The sequence below is a fragment of the Hippopotamus amphibius genome, chromosome 13 (assembly GCF_030028045.1).
Source record: "Hippopotamus amphibius kiboko isolate mHipAmp2 chromosome 13, mHipAmp2.hap2, whole genome shotgun sequence".
Lineage (NCBI taxonomy): Eukaryota > Metazoa > Chordata > Mammalia > Artiodactyla > Hippopotamidae > Hippopotamus > Hippopotamus amphibius.
This window is the reverse complement of record NC_080198.1, coordinates 65,569,882-65,591,993: the sequence shown is the minus strand read 5'-3', so window position 1 is coordinate 65,591,993 and position 22,112 is coordinate 65,569,882. Positions and strand designations below refer to the sequence as shown.

General features: G+C 37.8%; 2 protein-coding genes across 10 annotated transcripts in view; one reads left to right on the top strand and one right to left on the bottom strand.

Annotated features, from left to right (window-relative positions):
• The window catches only part of NUDT6 (nudix hydrolase 6), a 63,498-nt gene extending 60,018 nt beyond the window's left edge, over positions 1 to 3,480 (bottom strand). For 2 of the 5 annotated variants that reach the window (XM_057705725.1, XM_057705723.1), the window contains exon 1: positions 2,690 to 2,911. Coding sequence is in view for 2 of the 5 variants with exons in the window: in XM_057705722.1 (XP_057561705.1) it covers positions 2,788 to 3,016 (229 nt within the window). In the remaining 3 variants the exon portion in view is untranslated. The other 3 variants (XM_057705724.1, XM_057705722.1, XM_057705727.1) reach the window with 3 other exon arrangements.
• Positions 3,481 to 3,529: 49 nt separating this feature from the next.
• The window catches only part of AFG2A (AFG2 AAA ATPase homolog A), a 330,295-nt gene continuing 311,712 nt past the window's right edge, over positions 3,530 to 22,112 (top strand). For 4 of the 5 annotated variants that reach the window (XM_057705716.1, XM_057705721.1, XM_057705720.1 and 1 more), the window contains exons 1-10: positions 3,555 to 3,743; positions 9,278 to 9,399; positions 10,423 to 10,580; positions 11,039 to 11,092; positions 14,126 to 14,184; positions 14,816 to 15,460; positions 16,388 to 16,517; positions 16,801 to 16,857; positions 18,315 to 18,438; positions 21,443 to 21,698. In XM_057705716.1, coding sequence (XP_057561699.1) covers positions 3,599 to 3,743; positions 9,278 to 9,399; positions 10,423 to 10,580; positions 11,039 to 11,092; positions 14,126 to 14,184; positions 14,816 to 15,460; positions 16,388 to 16,517; positions 16,801 to 16,857; positions 18,315 to 18,438; positions 21,443 to 21,698 — 1,750 coding nt within the window. In that variant the 5' untranslated portion in view covers positions 3,555 to 3,598. Of the gene's footprint in view, positions 3,744 to 9,277; positions 9,400 to 10,422; positions 10,581 to 11,038; positions 11,093 to 14,125; positions 14,185 to 14,815; positions 15,461 to 16,387; positions 16,518 to 16,800; positions 16,858 to 18,314; positions 18,439 to 21,442; positions 21,699 to 22,112 lie in introns of all 5 variants that reach the window. The other variant, XM_057705717.1, reaches the window with a different exon arrangement.

The window sequence follows — 22,112 nt, the reverse complement described above, 5'->3', positions numbered from 1 at the left end:
TGCAGTAAGCATCTCCCCGTTAAGGACCATGTTTCTCTACATCTTTCAAAGTCAGTGTGCCTAACACAGTGACAGACAACTTGGGAGTCTTAATTTGAGACTTTTTGATTTGCGGCTGTGGGGGCCCTTCAGATCCTTCTCACATCAATCTTTCCCTGATTAAATCGTTTTAAAAACTGACATAGAATTACATACAGTGAAATGCACAAATCTTAAGTGAACATTTGATGAGTTTTGACCTATGCATACACTTGTGTAACCCACACTCCAGTCAACATTATAGAACATTTCTATCACCCCAGAAAGTTTCTGTGTCTTCCTTCCCAATTATTCCAATTAAATGAAAAAGCTGAAGTTTTGAAAGTATAGTCACTTGTTTATTATTTTTTATCTTTACACTCTGACTTGGAGAATCTGTCCACTCCCACTGCTTCAGCTAACAACTACACAAGGGTGGTTGCCCAGTCCCGACCTCACTGAACACTGAATTTTGCTGCTCTTCAGCTGCTCTTATTTTCTGAAGGCTGCCACTTCAAACTTCACATCTATATTCAAAACTGACTCCTATACCTGCCACCTTTGCTTCATTTACAGGCTTATTTCTGGCTCCAATGCTTAAAGCCTAAGATTTTTAAAATGCTTTCTTTTTTCTCTTTCTCATTAATAAACTTTAATGCTTTTTCCTCCTCTGTTCCTCATCCCTCAGCTTGAATCTATCCCTCAAAGGGAGCTCACATACCTCTTTGACCATAAGCTTTCCTCATGTGCTTTCCAAATGTGAACCTAAGAACTACTCTCTAGTAGATGTACTAGAACTTATTACACATTGCCTAATGACATCTTTTGCTATATATTTTTCTAATCCTATTAATATTTTGTGCATTTGCAATCCTCCAGGTTAATATGAGATTGAGCACTGGGGCTCAATTCATATTTATTAAATGACTGGCTTGTCTAAAGTGACACAGCTACTGATTGGCATGGCAAGAACCAGAACCACTGTTATTTCCCCACTTATGGAAATATGTATCAAGCTTAGTAACATATTACCTCTTCACCCATCTAAGTTTAGTTATCAATAACAGGAACAGTAAAAGAATAGACTTCACGTGCAAAGGTGCTAAACAACTATTGCTAATACATTATATACAATCAGTTCTATTTACTTGAAAATAATACATTTAGACTTCCTGCCAAGCTTTCTTCTCAGGTTACTTTAAGTTTTCTTTTTATAGGTAATACTATTACTATTCACTTTTGTTTGACTCAATAACAAAAAAAAAAACCCAGCAATAGCTCTTACAGTGCAGCAAGAACAAACTCTAGAGTCAGAGGAAGTTAACCTGTCTCTCTGTACCATCATATTTGAATTGTGGATAATAACAGTACCTACCTCACAGGTTATGAGGCTTAAATAATCAATACTTTCAAAGTTCTTAAAACAGTGTCCAGCACTTAGTAAGTGCAACAGAATTTGTTTTATTAAAAAGATATAAAAGTATATAGTACTTTAGAGTTTATAAATTAGCATCAAGTAATTTATCTTTGACTACCACATTTATCCAGTAATCAGAGCGGGCATTATTCATATAATGATAAGAAGCAAATATTTTCAGTGGTGATTTCCCATGTGGCAGAACCCGGGACTTGAAACCTGGATATGTGACTCCAAATCCAGCCCACTTGCCGCTTTGCCTTCCTGACTGAGGTAGTGCTTTCATCACTGACAAGTAACAAGTGTGTACAATAAATACCTGTGTCTACCCACACATATGTTCACATATTAGAGGATGAACATTTGATTCTCCTACTGTTAACGCTGTTGGAGTTAGCAATTATTCCCGAGGAGAGAAAACAAGCTGAAGAGGTAAACAGCTGGGAACTGAGGATGATTAAAGATTAAAACAACCAGCTCAATTACATTTCCATACATGCTCACGTGCCATAATGCTCCATACGATAAAAGTTTCCTCAGTGTGAGAGGATGAACTTTCATGCTATGCTTTCAATTTGATTTTAAGGACCCTCAGGAGCAATTTGAAAAAAACAGGCTGCTGCACCAAATCACGGGCTCTCAAAATGAAGGCTCCTCCACTCAAGCTATCTTTCTAGTCATTGCAACTCAAGGTTCCAAGAGAGTGGTGAGTTTTCCTGCCGAAAACTGAAACCACTCACCAATCTCCCCGGTTAACCAAAAATGCTGGTTGCGAGGCAGAAGCAAACTAGTTCTCCGCGCCATAGCTCCTGACCCAACTTGTGTACAAATACGACCACTCAGAACCTCTCTGGGCCACTCACTGCCCACCACCTGTCCTACAAAGCGCGATAGTTTGATCTTGGGCAAAGCTCCCGACAGAAACAAGGGTCGGTAAATGAGAATAAACAATAATGTAATAATATTAACATTTACTGAGCGTTAAGTATGCGGCAGATACCGAGCGAGGCACTTCGTATACATTATCCACTTTATCCCTGGGCAAGCCCATACGTTCCTATCACCTCGTTTTACAAGTGAGAAAATGGCGGTTTACAGAACTTTCTCAAGGTCACATACTAGAAAGAGGACCAAAAACAAGGGTTGCCGATCTCAAAGTCTGAACTCGTCCCCGTTTCACCCAACCGCCTCAGAGACCTCCCAGCCAAGGACACAGGAATGAAAGGCAGAAAACCGGTGCGAATCACACACAACCTCTCCCCTTTCCTCAGGCGCGACTCGGGGGTGGGGGCCGCGGTCACTTCATTAGGAAGGCTCAGGAGCCCGGGGAGCCTCGGCCCAGGCGCACTTGCCCTGCAAAGCCCTCTGGAAGGCGACCGGGTCCAGGCGGTCCAGCGCGTCCAGCCGCACGGAAACGCCCCCGAATCTGTCCAGCTCGCCCTGCAGCTCGTCGGCTCCGGAGGGAGGGCCCCGAGCGCAACCCGGGCCGCCCGAGGCCCCGCGTGGCCCTGCAAAGAGCACTGCACGGCTGGCCCGCGCCACTACCGCAAGCCAGGAGTCGCGGCTTAGCGGCGGCAGCATCTCCGCGCCGGCCCTCTTGGCCCCACGACCACGCTCGCAAATCACCCACCCCTGCGCTCCGGAAAGGAGGGTGCTACCGTAAGTTTTAGAAGAGTGCCACCCAACCCTTTTCAGAGTTGAGCAGGGGTTACCACTTTGCAGCGCTAGGCAGAGGAGGCGGCGAAATCCCGGTCGACCGGCTCCTCTCAAGAATTTGCCCGGCTCAAGGAAAGCGGGAGAAACTTTCCTATCATTCCCTCCCCCACCCGCCCCCCCCCCCCCACCCGCCCAGTTTAAGATTATGGACATTTGTTCAGGGATAGGGGAGGCAGCGGAGATACGAAAGAGTCCTGTTTTTCGGGAATTTACACTCTGAATGAGGGTTGTGTCCACCTAATCCGTCCTCCTTGGCGAAAGGTCAGAATCTCTTCAACGACGGCGGATTCTGAAGACGCTTGGTTCTCCCGCTCTGGCTGCGCTGCACTCAGAGGATTACGGCGCGGGACGGAGCCTCGCTGGTTTCTGCCCCGGAAGTTTTTCTCTCAGTGAAGCGCGCACGTTGAGCCGGCTTTGCCGCTGTTTCTCTCAGGCTGCCTTCCGACCATGTCGTCCAAGAAGAACAGAAGACGTCTAAACCAAAGCGCCGAGAACGGTTCGCCCTCGGCCTCCGCTGCTTCTTTTTCTGCGGGGGCCACAGCTTCTGCCGTGGCGGCCGGGACTCTGGTGGTGATCAACTTCCTAGAAAAGGGTAAAGAGTTCTGTGAGGGAGACCCGAGGCCGAGGGGGCGCCGCCTTAGAGGACGAAAACCTAGCGATTCTCCCTTGAGGTGTAGAGGTTTTTAAAAAGTTGGGCGAGGCAGAGGTGTGAGAGCGGCACAGAAGTATGTAAGACACCCGGAGCCGCATCTGCGCTGGAGAAGTTAGGCAGAAATGACTTATCAGTGGCTAAGTCAAGCTCTTTTGTAAATTGCTTTGAATTTTTAAGTGGCACTGGAAATAACCTTGCCTTATTTAAGATTAACGGCATACCTAACTGCAAAATCGCTCGTATCTAGCGAGAATAGTATGCTTATACTAAAAACCTGAATACCCAGTTCAGTAACAGCGTGGGTACGTCTTTCTTAAGAGACGTTAATGTGCCTTTAAAACTGAAAGGTGGCTTTTTTGTGCTACACAGGTTCTGGTATTTAATAACAGCTGTTAATTGAGCACAGGTGTTAGCAGTAGGTTGGGTATTTCACATTCGTTCCTAATTTATTCTTCGCAGAGCTTTGAGAGATGGGTACTGTATTGTTACGCTCATTTTACAGAGAAAGAAAAGTTAACACGATTCGCCCCCCAGGTTACGCAGGTACTAACTGAATGGCTGAGGCATTTTTGAGTCCAGATGTATTTGACTCTAAAGTCATTGACCTAAATCACAGCAGCCGTGACTTGGGAGAACGAATTGAACTGAAAAGCATTTAGTTGATATCAGGCTTGACGTTTTGTAGCTTTGAAAAATCGATCAGATTAACCTAGTGGCAAGATTTTTATTTATGTCATATTGCAGACCCTAAAGACAATCTTCCAGTTAACATAGTATTTTCAGTCTTTCTTAGGTATCAGAGGACAACTTGTTCTGTCCTGCGTATTCAATCTCTTTTTCTTTTGGATCCCATTGACATTTAAACCTGTTGATTTCTCTTTAATCTTAAAATAAAAGCTCTACACTTTCTTCTTATCACCACCCTCCATTGCAAGACTTCTTAAATGAAGAGGTCTCTGCCTCCTCATCTGTCACTTACTCCTTAAGCCTATTCCTGTTTGACTTCCACATCATTATTTCATGGAAACTGCCCCTGCCCTGGTCGTTGATTTTCTCCACATTGGTAAATCCAATGGATGGTTTTTCATTACTTAATTTACTTGACCCGTCATCAACCTTTGGTATTGTCAGCCATTTCCATCTTCTTGAAACACCTTATTTCTTGACTTATGTGTCATCAAAATCTCCTAGTTTTTCTCCCTCCTTTGGCTGGTACTTCAGTTTCCTTTGCAGGCTCGCCCTCTTCCACCTAATCATCAAATGTAGAAGTTCCTTAATTCTTAGTCTTAAACCCTCTTTTTCTGTATATAAATCTTCTTTCTTTGGCAAGTTCATCCAATGCCCAGAGTTTCCCACTTATACCCTTATTATTTTCAGATTTGTATTTGTAATTTAGATTGTTCAGAGTCTTGATTCAATTGCCTTCTAGATCAATGCTTCTCAAACTCTGTAGGGAAGGTTATGTCACAGATCAGCACTGGTGTAAAATATGATAAAAGTAAATTACTGGTAAAATAAGTTAAAAACACAAATTTTTATTAGATTCAACAGATGTGAACTTACTGTCAAGTTGCAATAAAATCTTCTAAATGCATATTCTCATTTTTTGTGCTTACCTCATCATGAACAGTAACAAATAATTTGTGGAGCACACTTTTTTTTTTAATTGAAATATAGTTGATGAACAATATTATGTTAGTTTCAGATGTAAGTCATAATGATTCAGTTTTAAATATATTAAAAAATGATCACCTTGATAAAGTCTAGTAACCCACCATCATCTGTCACCATCCAAAGTTATTTCAGTATTGACTGCATTCCTTACGTTGTACATTACTTCTCTGTGACTTATTTACTTTATAACTGGAAGTTTATACCTCATAATCCTCTTCACCTAATTTGCCCAGCGCCCCCCACCCTTCTCCCATCTAGCAAATATCCCTTTGTTCTTTGTATCTATGAGTCTGTTCCTGTTTACACTTGTTTTGTTTTTTTAGATTCTACATATAAGTGAAATCATATGGTATTGGTCTTTCTCTGACTTATTTCGCTTGGCATAATACCCTCTAGATCCATCTGTGTTGTTGCAAATGGGAAGATTTCATTCTTTTTTATGGCTAATATATCATTATATATATGTATAAAAGTTATTTATATATTTTGGATATTAATCCCTTATCGGATATATCATTTGCAGGTATCTTCTCTCATTCAGTAGGCTTTTTGTTTTGTTGATGGTTTCCTTCATTGCACAAAAGCTTTTTAGTTTGATGTAGTCTCCTTTATTTTTGCTTCTGTTGCCCTTGCCTCCAGAGACAGATCCAAAAAATATTGCTAAGACCAACTTCAAAGAATTTACTGTGTATATTTTCTTCTAGGAGTTTTATGGTTTCAGGTCTTATATTTAAAGTCTTTAATCCATTTTGAGTTTATTTTTGTACATGGTGTAAGAAAGTGATCCAGTTTGATTCTTTTGCATGTAACTTTCTAGTTTTCCCAACACCATTTATTGAAGAGGCTCTCTTTTGGCTGTTATATATTCTTGCCTCTTTTGTCATTGATTAATTGCCCATATAGGTGTGGGTTCATTTCTGGGTTCTCTGTTCTATTCCATTGATCTATTTGTCTGTTTTTGTGCCAGTACCATACTATTTTGATTACTATAACTTTGCAGTATAGTTTGAAATCAGGGAGCATGCTACCTCCAGCTTTGTTCTTTCTCAAGATGGCTATTCCATATGGATTTTAGGATCATTAGTTCTAATTCTATGAAAAATGCCATTGGTATTTTGATAGGGATTGCATTGAATCTGTAGATTGCTTTGGGTAGAACAGACATTTTAACAGTATTAATTTTTCCAATCTATGAGCACAGTTTATCTTTCCATTTATTTGGGTCTTCAGTTTCTTTCATCAGAGTCTTATAGTTTTCAGAGTACAAGTCTTTCACACCCTTGGTTAAATTTATTCAGTACAATTGTAAATGGGATTGTTTTCTTAATTTGTGATCCACACTTTGGATATAGCACTGTGCTATATATAGCTATTCTTTTGAATTTTTCAAAGATACTTCAAGACTTGACCTCATGAACTCGTATTTCCTCTGACAAAACAGATGAGCGCTGTTCAGTCTTTCTCACGTAAAATTCAGAAATCTAAGGTTCCTCCATGCCTCCTCTCTCTTACATCTCATATTATTAGTTCACCACCAAGTCCTGTTTACTAACTAAATGTCTCCCACGTTCCACTTCTGTACTCCCTTCCCACTGCTTTAGCCATAACCTCAGACACCATCCTCTCTCACCTGGACTACTACAGTAGCTACTCCCTTCCAATTCCTTTTCTACTCTGCAGACAGAATGACCTTTTAAAATAAAAATCCTGTCATGACCCTGCTTTTCACCACTAACTGGCCTGCAATTACTGTTAGGTTAAAGACAGGAGCTTGATATAGCCCACTGCCCTGGGTGGTCTTGACCTTCCTTATGCTTCGTCTTGTTTCCCACCACTCTACCTGTACTTTTTCCCTCAGATGCACAATGCTGTCTTCTATTAAGGATCTCTGTACGAGTGTTGTCCCCCCCACCCCCTGCCCACCGCCTAATTTAGTTAATTTTACTCTTCCTTCAGAACTGAATTTAAATATTCCTTGGAGACTCAGTCTCTGATTCTTCCAAATTAGATCTGATCCTGCATTAGAGGCTCTTTTAGCATTCTTAGTTTTTCTTTCATTGCATTAATCTTAGTTTATAATTATACAGTTATTTAGTGATTGCTTGATAACTCTCATTCTATTAAGTTATAAGCTCCGTGAGGCCAAGGACTGTGTCTGCTTTTGTTCACCTTGTATCTCCAGTGCCTAGTGTAGTGTCTGCCAAGTAGCGGGCACATGGTAAATATTTGCTGAATTAACAAATGAAGGGAGGGTGGTTGTTTGAAATTACCTTTACTATCTCATTAGTTAATCTGGCACATAAGGTGCTCAATAAGTGTAAAGTTAATTAGTAGGGAAGTGGATGTAGAGATACACTTTTAAAGTATTGGAGGAATCTTGTCAGGGACTGAGTACCCCTGCAAGGTAATTATCAAGAGGGAAGGGTAATTCATTGAGGTTTCCTTCATTAAGAAGAAAGAAGTGTCAGAAGCTAAACATTATGAGGTTATCAAACAGGACACTTTGCTCTTATTGATGGGTAAGCTGTATAAGAGACCTGGTGCTCATAGGGAAGTTGAATTTCTTTTCAGCCTCTCATATTTTAAAAATGCTTGTTTTATGCTCAGTCCTTAGCCCTGGGAGACGCTTTGTTTTTCTAGATTTGTTCATCTGATGACAGAGGGAAAATAAATGTGTTGGGAAGTTACTTTGCAGTGGCAGAGAATGATGTAAATCAGACATACCTCATGGTTTTGCTTTTGTTTGGTTCCTTTTTAATTACAGAAGATCTGTTTTTCTGATCTTGAAGGAACACTGATACTAGTCAGAGCTCTCTCATTATGATATATGTGACTATAATAAGTTTTATAATAAAGTTTATGACAGACATTGTAAGTGTTACATGGATTTTGTGCTGAAAAGAAAAATATTGTATACTCACCTACTACATTCATTCATTTCATGGCTATTTATTATGCATCTGCTTTATTTGATGCACTGCTAGGCGTTGGAGTTACAGAGATGAATATGACGCATTTCCTGCCCCAAAGCATTATATTGTTTAAAGGAAAGTCAGATTATAAAACAAATGAATATTATGGTGATAAGTGCTAGGATCTGGCAACATAGGTGCTGGGAGAATCAGAGGAGGGACAGCTAATCAAATGTGGAGCTTGAGGGACTGGGTGGGCAGGGGTGGAGATGTTAGCACATCATTTTCAGAGGTTTTGTAACTGGACTGAATTTTAGGCCCCTTCTTTGACCAAAAGTTGAAAGCACTAATGGTCATTTGAGTTGCTTTGTTCACCTAAGGAGTAAGACCTGTGTTATTGTTATCCATGTGTTCTTGGGAGTAGAAAGGAAAAATGTCTGATTGCTATCCTGTGGGTCAGGAGTGGAAACATAACAATCCTCTAGAGCCAGATGATATGTCATTTACCCAGTTCAAGTCTTTGAGTGCTAGTAGCCAACTCAACTTAGAATCTGAAAAGTTCAGAATACAAGTATGAAAAGCCCTATTCAAGTATGTTCAGTTAGTAATGAAATTAGAGATTTTTTTTAAATAGTGAAAACCAATACCTACCTCATAAAACATCCTTTTTTAGTTAGCATTCATATTGTCAGTGGACCCTCACAAAGGTTTGATTTTAAATCCGTTTGCTAAAATAAGGAGGGTTGGAATAGTAGTTCCTCCAAGGTATGGTAAACATGCATTTGTGTGGTCATGTGGTTAAAGGATTTTTATTTATTCCAAAAGAAAGCATGCTTTAACTTCATTTACAAAATAGTGTGAAAATAATTTTCTTTTCTTTCTTGGTAGATGACAAAGTTCCTAAAGCATTCCAGAATTCCCTTGTTCAACTTGGACTCAACACCATGAAGTCTGCAAATATATGTATCGGTCGACCAGTGTTGCTTACCAGTTTGGATGGAAAGCAAGAAGTAAGAGTCCTTTTCGTTTCCTTACTTTAGAAATATTTGAGATGTCTTTGACTTTAATTCTCAATACAAGCAGTAATAAATGAAAAGCTCTATCTTACAAGACCCTCACATCTGTATGAACTTTTCGTTCCTTTGATACCCTGGGAGTTGTAGGCCTTAAGTATCACCACATATAGAGAATCTTTCCTCCAGAGGTAGTGACACACTAATAGCCCTGTTTCTCCCAGTGTTAGTTGTATTTCTTTACAGAAATGTTATTTTGGGTCATCTGTTTTGTATGTAAATATCTGATTACCCTCCATTTGTCCTTGCTGCCATTCATCATACCTGAACCTTTCCTGGGTCATTTTTGGCAGCTTGGCTTTCTTCCTCTGCCATGTCTTCTGCTGCTACTTCATCAGTCAATGTTCTCTTGTCCAGTGGGGTCCCCTGGAAATGTTTTGCAATCTCATATCTGCTGATGGCATGCCTCCCATTCCTTTCATTGTTCTGGGCTTATACTGTAAAAAAATCATTGACTGTGTTTTGTGGAAGAGAAGACTATAAATGTGTGAGCTCAGCCCACTATCTGGAGCTAGAAATCTTTGAGTTTCTCCCTTAGCATTTAAGTCTGATGAGATCCAGGTTCCCATGGAGCTTTTGTGCTGGGTCCCTCACTGTTTCCTAGACGTAGCTTATGCTTCAGACTGAATTACCTTACAGTTAGCTTGCCTTGAGTATTTTATCTCGTTTTCTTCTTATCACCTGTTAATGCCTGTCTCTTTCTCAAATCCACCTTTCAGCTCTTCCACCATTTTCACTGTGGGATTTTCCCTAGTCTGGACAAAAAAGGTGCAATATGTATTAAAAAAAAAAAAATAGTTTTTTTTTGTTACTTGTGTCATCACATCAGAACTCCTTTGGGGTAAGGACTGTGCATTGCAGATCCATGTACTTGACTGTGCTTAGTTTTCGTCCTTATAAATGAATGATATTCTACAAATATTTATTTTCTTATATTTTTGTTTCCTATGTTCTGGGCAGGTCTATACGGCCTGGCCTGTGGCAGGATTTCCTGGAGGCAAGGTTGGCCTGAGTGAAATAGCACAGAAGAATGTGGGTGTGAGGGTTGGTGATGCCATCCACGTCCAGCCTGTTTTGGGTGCCGTGCTGCAGGCTGAGGAAATGGACGTGGCACTCAGGTTTGGCTGTTTTCTTTGGTGACTGTCTAGATGTGAACCACATGTGTAATTTTGCATTTTCTAGTAGCCACATTTAAAAAGTGAAGAGAAAGAGAAAGTAATTATAATAGTGTATTTTATTTAACCAGTATGTGTAAAACCTTATTTGAATTTATAACTACAAAAAACTATTAACAAGATTTTTCATTCTGTTTTTCAAACTGAGTCTTCAAAGTCCAGTGTGTCATGTTATACTTGTAGCACATCTCAATTTGGACTAGCCACATTTTTAGCACTTGATAGCCACATGTGATGAGTGGCTAGTGGCCTACTATATCAGCACAGGCTAGATGGGTGCTATGTGATTTATGGACTACGGACTCCCTAATGTCCCGTGATTAGAATGTGCCCTGACATTTTAGGTGAGAGGAATTGTTATTGATGGATATTTAACAATGTTTTTTTGTCTTGGTTTGCAGAATAATCAGGGCTTCTTGTCTTTTTTACAGTTGTAAAGACTGGCGTAGATTACTGTGAGTAGGCAAGAAACAAGTTTTAATTAAGACTGCTCAAGCAAAGTACCTGATTGTATATTTTAACTTATTAATTATTCAGTCAAATAAAACAGTTATATTGATCAGATTTTTAAATAGTCCCCTACCAGAGATTATCAATATGATTAAAGTATATCACCCATCCTCTTGGACGTTCTGTATCTAATAGGGTTTTTACTCAGTTTGCATATGTCTTAGCAAAATCTGTTTAAAAAAATCTTTTAATACTTTAATATCATGTTTGTAAAAACTTGGGGGATTTTACATTATATGCTGAATTCACAAAACATTTTTTAGCTTGATTTTGAAAAGTTTTCTTCACTTTTGCTACTTTAGTAGATTCCAAGCTTAAGCTTTGGTGTGTTTTTTTCTGTTAAAAACAGGAGAATATCTTCATTTAATAACAGTTTAATGAGCAACAAAATAAAAGGCAGAAAAGAGAACACATGTTGAGCACCAGCTATGTACCAGCACACATGCGCACACACTTTCTCCTTATTCTTCTCTTATTTAATCCTCTAAACATCCTGCAAGGTATCCGTATTTATCTGTCTTTTTGCCGGTGAGGAAATGGGCTCAATTAGAAGTAACTTGCCCATTATTTTATGGTAATTTTTTAGTTAGCTCAGGTTAAACAGGATTAATCTTCAGACTGTTTTAAAACATTGCTTCAGACTGTTTTAAAACAGCAGTCAGTTGACTGGATTTTTGGTGATTACGAACAAGTGTGACCTCTTGAGGGTGCAGCAGTCTTAGGTGATAATGATTACCTGCTATGGAGGGACTGTACGTGTTTTATTTATTTATTTCACATTTTACTTTGGTTCTGTTCAGCATCAGAATTCTATGAGGTGCATGTATCTTTTCAAATTAACATTTTTGTTTTCTTTATATATATATACCCAAGAGTAGAATTGCTGGATCATATGGTAGTTCTATTTTTAATTTTTTAAGAAACCTTCATACTGTTTTCCACAGTGGCTGTGCCAATGTATATTCCCACCAACAGTATGCAAGGATTCCCTTTCTCCACATCCTCAATATTTGTTATTTGTGGTCTTTTTGAGGACAGCCATTCTGACAGGTGTGAGGTGATATCTTGTATTTTTTTTTTTTAATGGCAGCTTGGTTTTTTATTTTAAAGAATCTGTGTTTTAAATGTGGCAGCAGAACTTAAACAAGAAACTTAATTTCCAATGAGAAAAAAAATCAGTCATTTTAGTCTACTGCTTAAATCCTTCAGTTGTATCTGAAAAAATTTATCATCAGTATTAATGTTAGAGCTCCTTCTAGTGGAAATGATTTTATCTGCGCTCATTCTTTTTTTAAAAGCGAAACTGGTTATTGTTACATATTTTACATATTTGTGCATATTTGCAGATATCTTCTGTTTAAGGTTTAATAAACAAAAACAGTTTAAGTAGTTCTAGAGTTATATAAACAAGTGAATTTAAGTGTTTAAGGAAATACATAGTTTTCTCTTTATACATACACATGATTCATGAAATTTTCTCCTTGTTTCTCTCTTGTATGAATACACAGTCGATTCTCATTATTTATGGTAGTTATGTTCCATGAAGTTGCCACAAACATAAATTAGCAAATACTGAACCATTGCTTCTAGGGGATGTGTGTGTGTGTGCTTCTATGTATGTGTGTATTTATTTAACACATACAAATATATGAAAATATATATCTTATGTAGATTATAATCTCAAGTCCTTGAAACAACTCATTCTGATAAATTTTACTTTTCTTCTTTTACAAAAGAGAAGAAGTGGCTCAGAAATATTAAGTGGCTTGCCTGAGGCCACCCACTTAACAGATGCCAGAGTTAGGATTCAAACCCCCTCCATCCGGTCCCAGAGCTGGAACTTATCACTCCATACTGCACAGCTCCCTACCCTCTCCAGCTTCCATCTTCTGGCCACCTTTGAATGAGAGTTGAAAGAAGAGGCCTTTTTCAGCCTCAGCTGGGAAAGTGTTGAGTTACTCACATTTTTTGCCTGCTCTGTGCTCATCCACAAATGACTGGGAAAGCTCAGCTAGTATTGATTTGCGGGTTACAAACACATTTTAGCAAGTAGGTGAATTTGTACACGGAATTTTCGTATAATAAAGTTTGACTGTATTGGTTTTGTTACTGATAAAGTGATTGGGAGCAAGACTTAGACCTCAACCAGATGGGCCTGCTAATATACCTTTTCCTGAGCTAAGCCATTCACCCTCTGTGATCTCTGGCAGAGCTCACGACTGTAGGCTTTCTCTGCTGATACAGGCTCCTTATACGTGGCGGAAGAGGAGAAATGCACATGTTCTGAGAACTCTCCAAAAATGTGTTTCTTTACAAGTGTACTGATTTTTAGGCATAGTTACTTTACTCAACCAAGCTGTCTTCCTGGAAGACACAGTTATTGGTCAGAAGAAGGCGTTTTCATTTTTTCTTAGGCATGCCCTTTCCCTAGAAAAAAACGTACATTGTACCATCACTCTGCTTTTTCTCTACCTCTTCAGATAATATACTCTATAGGATTTAAATTTCCTTAAAGATAGTTTATAAATTACACAAAGAGAATAAAGGAAGCTATTAATAAAAGCCTTTCTCCAAGCTGGGCAAGTTCAGAAAGGAAAGATTAATTGAGGCCAGTGTTTTTCAAATGTTTTTGACTATGACACACAGTAATGGGTTGTTGTTCATATACATCCACAGATGTAGTGCATAAATGTACACACACGTGTACATGTATATACCCAAGTATATAGGGGGGGTGTGTGAGATAGTAAAGAACACTGATTTAGGCCACTAGAACACCAGATTGCAAATGGCATTTTCATGGCTGTAAGAAGTATCTGAAAAGTAAATCATTCCAAAATTGTATAAATCGTTTCCAGGTTGTGAACTAATGATTCTTTTGATTAGGTCTACCTTACAACTGTGTACATGTCATTTTATGTTACATTTTAGTTTCTGGTGTACTTAATGCTGATATTTATTTCTCCCACCCTTCACAGTGACAAAAATGCAGATATTAACGAAGAACAGCTGACTGGTTGTCTTCTGAGAAAACTAGGTGAGGTGTATTTTTAATACGTTTTCTACATTTTAAAAAGCAAGGCAGCAGCAGATAAACTAGTGTCTTTGATGCCTTGTGTACATAATACTTTTCTTTAAAATAGTATAGAGAATATTCTCCTCAATGAATTAATATCCTTTTAAGATAGGGATGTAGTATCTCCCACCCCCCCAACTGCCAAGTAATTGGTTGGTAGTTGAGAAATGGAGAGAATTTATGATTTATCTGTGAACAAAGTCAGTAGTAGGACTGAGACTTTTAACTCTTGAGCTCTGTTCTTTCCCGTGAGGAATGTTATCTTGGAGTGTTGGTTTAGGTGTGCCATTTTACGTTGGTTCATTATTGAACATGGAATGCCTGTGTATATGGGGATATAGTTGATAGAATCCTAGAAGTGTTGAGCGTAGAGGGTTTCAGAGAATTAGGTTGTCCTTCTTCTTTTCTCCAGATAGTGCTGTATCATAGGGGAATGTTAGGTCCTCTGTTTTTCATGACAATTTTATTAATACTTCCATCTTTGATTTAGTGTTTTCAGTCAGATAATTTTGTTAATGAAATAAATTGCTGTTTAAACTTTAAACATGTGAAAAATTGTGCTAACATATATATTTACTAAATTGTTTTCCAGATGGCAAGATTGTTTTACCAGGCAACTTTCTGTATTGTACATTCTATGGACGACCATGCAAGTTGCAGGTGTTGCGAGTGAAAGGGGCAGACGGCATGATGTTGAGAAGGGCTCAGAATGACTCTGACACTGTTGCCCGGGGAATGACCTCTCAGCAGTCCAGCATGGAAACTAGTGCCCTGGATCTATCCTTACAGCTAAGCCAGTTAGATCTGGAAGTGCCCCGAAACCCAACATCAAGCAGTACTCCTTATAAACCAGGAGATGACAGAATGATAAATAAAGCCTGTGGCATTTCGTCACATGTTACACAGAGTCCTGGGAATGGCAGTAGGCTTGGAGTAGAGGAAGTCACAGGTCTTAAATGTAGTTTTGAGGCTGCCAGAGATGGAAATGAGCAACCTGTCAACGAAGAGAGATTGCTAAAGTCACCCAGCGTGGGAGCACAGTGCAACACTGATACCTTTTATTTTATTTCTTCGACAACAAGAGTCAATTTTACAAAGCCTCGTACAAATTCTAAAGATCAAGACAGCCAATTAAAAGTAACTTATGACATGATAGGTGGCTTAAATAGTCAACTGAAAGAAATTAGAGAAATAATTGAATTACCTCTCAAACAGCCTGAGCTTTTCAAGAGTTATGGTAAGATTTCTTCAGTGTATTACACTCAGAAATGTTAAATTCAAACTAAAATGCAGTTGGCTCATTTCACTTACCTAATAATTGTTCACCCTCTTTTCCTGTTTTTCTTTCCTGAGTGGGAGGTGTGGTAGGAGGTGCAAGTTGCTTTGGGAGATGCCAGTTAAGTGAGCCTTTTTCTGTTTAGTCTTTTCAGGTTGTAATGTGAGTTAGCTGTAGCCTTGTCTTTTCTAACTGCACACTTCCACAATTGTTTGTATTGGATCTAGAATAAGTATCTTGTCATGTTAGATTAGCTATAATTACTAAAAAAATTAACTTTTAAATAGTTTGGGTGAAACTTTTGTTAGGAAATGTAGCTGGGTGCAGGTCTCTTTGCATTGAAACAAGTAGTTAAGGGAGTCACTTGCTTTTAGAAAACTCAGGGCTGCTTCTGCATTGTTACTGCCCAGATCCTCTACGTATACTTGGTGCATACCTTGTCTTTCTCTGCTTTTTGCTTTTCCTTTTTCATGAATCTCTATATGTATATATATAAAACGAACCCCTGGGTTGCCACTTTGCTAGTAATGCTTATAGTCTCTGAGATGGCTATTGGATAAAATTGGGGTTGGTGGCTTATTATGGATACCCTTCTTGTTGGGCTTTATTTTTTGATCATTGAACTGTGCTGTATGGAATGGGGCATGTCAATAGTGTGGGTGTCCAACCAGTTTTTTACTGACCAGCCTGGCCTGGTTGGGTCTACAGTGAGAGAAAAAGTCATTGCTGGAGATCAGTGTTTAGTCTTTCTGGGGGAAAAAAAGAAGTTCTGACTTGTACTTTGATGCAAGGTAAATTTATTTTATAACTCATGTTTGAAGTCATATGACAACACTTGCAAGAAACCTAGTAATGCTGAATCCAGTGTTCTCTGCTTTTTTTCCCCAGGAATTCCTCCCCCAAGAGGAGTGTTACTCTATGGCCCTCCAGGTACTGGAAAGACAATGATTGCCAGGGCTATTGCTAATGAAGTTGGTGCCTATGTTTCTGTAATTAATGGCCCTGAAATTATAAGCAAGTAAGTTATAAGCATAATTTAACAGCATAAAAAATATTATTAGATATACTTCTTAAATGTGTTTTTTTTTTTTTTAATGACTAAATAGTATTCTGTCTGGATATTTCACACATTGAAATATTTTAAATCAGCTTTTTAATGTATATAACAGTTATTTTGGAAAATAATTTTTGAAAGTAGCTTTAAGTATTCTGGAGATAATTTGAAAAATCAAACAATCTTTTATAGACAGAGCTTAAAAAATGATAAGAGTTGGCCCTTAAATGTATTTTATTTGTTACAGATTCTATGGAGAGACTGAGGCAAGGTTACGTCAGATATTTGCTGAAGCCACTCTGCGGTATTCTTTATTTTTGGATGTTTGAAATCAATAGTCAAGACTGTATTAACGAAAGTAGAGATAGTAGCACTTTATACGAAGCAGAAAGAATAGAACAAAAATAATAGTGATAGCACTGGAAGTAGGTTGTTTTGGAAATGTGATAAATAAGTTATTAAATTACATAACGTAGCAAAAGGTACAAACTTCCAGTTATAAAATAAATAAATCATGGGGATGTTATCTACAGCATGGTGACTGTAGTTAATAATACTGAAAAAAAAAAAAGAAAAAAAATACTGTATTACACATTTGAAAGTTGCAAAGAGAGTAGGTGTTAACAGTTCTCATTATAAGAAAAAAAATTTATAACTGTATGGTGACAACGTGAATTAGACTTGTGCTAAATCATTTCACGATATGTATATACAAATGTTGAATTGTGTATAACTGAAAGTAATATAGCGTTATATGTCACCACCTCAATTTAAAAAATTACATAAGGTGAAAGAATTAAGACAGTGCTGTCTGATAAGTCATGTGACTTTGGGCATATAAATTTATGATTTTCTTTCTTTTGGGTACATCTAATCTCAATAGACTATTATAGTTAACCTTTAGACTTTGTTTTATTATACTTTGCTTCAAAGTGACAAATCTTTTGCTTTAAAAATGATTCTTATTAATATTTCTCAGTTTAAGCTACCATTGTTACATAGCAAGGAATAGAGTATGGTCTATAACTTGGTCTAGTCCAATGTTATTCATCATATGGTTATGTCTCTTCCATTGTTTCGGTATGTAACTTATAATTACTGCTCTCTTATCACAACTTCCATTTTTAAAGTTGTTTTTCCCTAGTAGTAGTAGATAAATTAGCAGTTTTTACTCCAAATACTGAAGATTTGAGAACCAGTGGTATACCTTATTGTTTAGTATGTTTTTGCTGTCACTATTGTTAAGTTCCTGGCAGTTGAGATTTCCTCTTGTGAGAGTATTCACATCTTTTTATAGGAGAATTGATCATCTTGAAAGTTATTTTTTTAGTAGATTTTTTAGAAAGAGCATTTCTACTTTCTATTCCTTGAACTTTAAACCAGCTCCAAGGAATAGCATCACTAGCCTCAACTTCTGAGTTGATGCAGGCATAGCAATTTAGTGGGCATTAGTGGGCAAGATCTGTCTGGGCATAGACTCTCATCTCATGGGCGAGTGTTCTCAGTACCCTGCTTTTTATTGAGGGCAGATGTGCTAGAATGTGATATTGGTGAGTTAATAATTTAGGCTAGAATTAATTTAAGATTTTTCAGCTTAACACCCTATTGCTTTTGTCTTTAATATTACCAACTAAATCCTAAATTTGATGCATTGCATTTCAGTCAAAAAATTAAAACAGTTTCAACTTTTTAATTGAAATGCAACATATCATTTAAAAATTAAATGTATATTAGAGAATTCATTTTATTGTTTGTTTTTAGGCACCCATCAATTATATTTATTGATGAGCTGGATGCACTTTGCCCTAAAAGAGAAGGGGCTCAGAATGAAGTGGAAAGAAGAGTTGTAGCTTCACTCTTAACACTGATGGATGGTATTGGTTCAGTAAGTATAGCACCAGTATTGATTTCTGTAGGAGGGGATATTTCCTAATAATATGTATGTAGTAGCAAAAACTATCAAATATATCTGAGTTTTTTTGGTTCTCTAGGGTAAGGAAGAAATATTAGCTATTAAAAACTAGAGGAAAGACCCATAAAATAATTTTCTTCAGTGATTTCTTAGTAACAACTAGGACAGTATAACCTGGCATGTTTTTCCAGCATATAAAATTATATACGATAGATTTCTTTTGTAATAAATGGTATTAACCTAAAAACCTGAAGCAGAAGTTAGTAAGGAAAACTTAGCAGTTAAATTTAAGGGGAATTTACTAAGAAATTTTTTAAGTCTTATTACTCTTGTAAAAATTGATTCTTTTGGGGCTTTAAGTTGGGCAAGTGGAAGGACAGAAATTGAGGATAATGGGAAATGTGTCTATACAACATTTAAAAAGAATTTATTCATGTTACCAGATTCTTTATAGTGTATACAGTCTTATATTAATAAAAACTATGTGCTGATTATGAAAGGGGGATCCATAGGACTAATAGGGAAGAGGAATGAAGAAAAATTCTCTCGGACTAGGCATTTATCAGAAGAATACACTTCTTATACAAGATTGTAAATAACTCAGTTTTTAGAATCATAATATGTTAGAACCAAAATAAATTTTAGAAATCATGGAGTCCCAAGTCCTTCTTCTGCACATTAAAAAACTGGACAATTTTTGGTTTTACTGCCTATTGGTAGAAACTGAACGTATGAAAATAACGGGAACGTTTGGTATGTCTCTATTATTTGCTAACCTGTGTTGCAATTTTAAGAGTAACATAAGAGGAGGGTTGTTACCTTCGGGAGGCTGGGTGACCACCTGGTTCTTAGTCTTAGAGTAGTACCTAGGTGTGATCATAATGTCCCAGGTTTGGTCCTGAGCTTACAAAATTGGAGGATTCAGTGTTGCTGGTATGTTGGAGATAGTGGGACTCTGAGGATAGATCCATAATAACAACACTCACAAGAGACTGTTATATAAACTGGGACACCAGTTTGTCCATTTACAGTAAGAAGTATAATTATTAAGCTGACCAAATACTTTATGAATGGCTCTCTTCATCCTGAAGAAAAATACCTGTGGAGAGCTGTGATACAATTAGAATGGATTTTGGTGAGTAGGAAATCAGATAGAAGGCTCTGTGTTGGAGGATCTTAATTACTATGTCATTGCTACCACTTCTTTCTCTGCCACTGGGATAGGCCTGCTGTGAACTGATGTTCTTGACTTTGGGCTGAACTGGGAGCATGTGACACTGATGTTTTAACCTGAAAATGTTTAAGGACCTGTATTTTTGTCTTCTATCCTCAATTCATAAATTCATTGTAACCCATGCATTTCCTGTTGGCACATCCAGTATAATTGATTAGGTTTGAGTTTTCTTACTTCAAATCACATTCCAGTTAAGCTTATCTCTGTGAGATTACACTTGGGTCATCTGAATAGAATGTTGGATAATTTCTACAGGTGGCTTATTGTGATCATAGTTCTTTATAATTTGTTGTTGCAAATTTTATTCTCAGAGTAAAAATCCATATGTATTCAAGGGTATATGATACTTGGGTGTTGGTATATTGTGCATATTTTCAGGAATTTGAATATTTATCAAAACAAAATAGACATTACAGAAATGCAAATCAAAACCACAATGAGGTATCACCTCACACTGGTCAGAATGGCCATCATCAAAAAATCTAGAAACAATAAATGCTGGAGAGGGTGTGGAGAAAAGAGAACCTTCTTGCACTGTTGGTGGAGTGTAAATTGGTACAGCCACTGTGGAAAATAGTATGGAGGTTCCTTAAAAAACTAAAAATAGAACTACTATATGATGCAGCAATCCCACTACTGGGCATGTACCCAGAGAAAACAATAATCCAAAAATAAACATGTACCACAGTGTTCATTGCAGCACTATTTACAATAGCCAGGACATGGAAGCAAGCTAAATGTCCATCAACAGATGAATGGATAAAGGAGATGTGGCACATATATACAATGGAATATTACTCAGCCATGAAAAGGAATGAAATTGAGTTATTTGTAGTGAGGTGGATGGACCTAGAGTCTGTCATACAGAGTGAAGTAAGTCAGAAAGAGAAAAACAAATACTGTATGCTAACTCATATGTATGGAATCTAGAAAAACAGTACTGATGAACCTAGTGGCAGGGCAAGAATAAAGATGCAGATGTAGAGAATAGACTTGAGGACACGGGGCGGGAAGGGGAAACTGGGACAAAGTGAGAGAGTAGCATTGACATATATACACTACCAAATGTAAAATGGATGGCTAGTGGGAAGCTGCTGCGTAGCACAGGGAGATCAATTCGATGCTTGGTGACAACCTGGAGGGGTGGGGTAGGGAGGTTGGGAGGGAGGCTTAGGAGGGAGGGGATATGGGGATATATGTATATGCTGATTCACTTTGTCATACAGCAGAAACTAACACAACATTGTAAAGCAATTATATTCCAATAAAGATCTGAAAAAAAACAAAACAACCAAAAAAACCCCAAAATAGAAACAGTCCATATGTAAGGAAAATTTCTGAGACAACTGTGTAATAGAGCCTTGTTCTGTTTGAATCACATGTAGGTCATAATCTTTGCTTTTCAAGCAGGGGAAAAGGACAACTTAAAACAATTAAACAATTAAAACTATATGGTATAGGGTATGTGTGTTGTTATTCATGAGAATTGTGTAGTTAAGACGCTAGACGTGGGAGAGACATCAGTTACAGTAGATGGAGTGTTAAGTATTGGAAAACTTTCTAGGTGGGGGAGCATTTAGACTGAGCTTTGGGAAATGTGAGATGAATGACAAAGTTTGAGAAATAAGGGATAGGACTTAGCGGCCTGGACAGTTAGGTCTATCCTTGTCTATATAGTGAGTGCGTATTTAAAAATTTTTTTTACTTTTAGAAGAATAACATATTTTTATTTTATTTTGTTAGGAAGGAAGTGAAGGACGAGTGTTGGTTCTTGGGGCCACAAATCGCCCTCATGCTTTGGATGCTGCTCTCCGAAGACCTGGACGGTTTGATAAAGAGATTGAGATTGGAGTTCCAAATGCACAAGACCGGTTAGATATCCTCCAGAAACTGCTTCGAAGGGTACCCCATTTGCTCACTGAAGCTGAACTCCTGCAGCTGGCAAATAGTGCTCATGGATACGTTGGAGCAGACTTGAAAGCCTTGTGTAATGAAGCAGGTGAGAGTGATTTGCTTTAGTGAATCTGTACTGATGGATTTATTTACAGACTGATGATTTATATCTCACTTATTTCTTAAGGGAAATAGCTAATTTTTTTTAATCATAAAATGTATATTTTTGGAAAAAAATCTGGATAATTCAGAAAACTATGAAAAAGAAATAAAATCACTCTTAATCCTTCTTCCTAAAAATAACCAGTATTGTAGTATGTATCCTTTTAGACTTTTTCCAAAGTACACAGATACACACACACACACACACACACACACACACACACGTGTAACTGTATACATTAATGGTGGTATTGATGATGACAGTATTTATTGATATTTTGCTATGGAAATTAGGGAGAAGTGCCTGCAGGACAATGAAAATTTTTCTTAAGGAGCGGCTTTGTATTTGTTGAAGTGC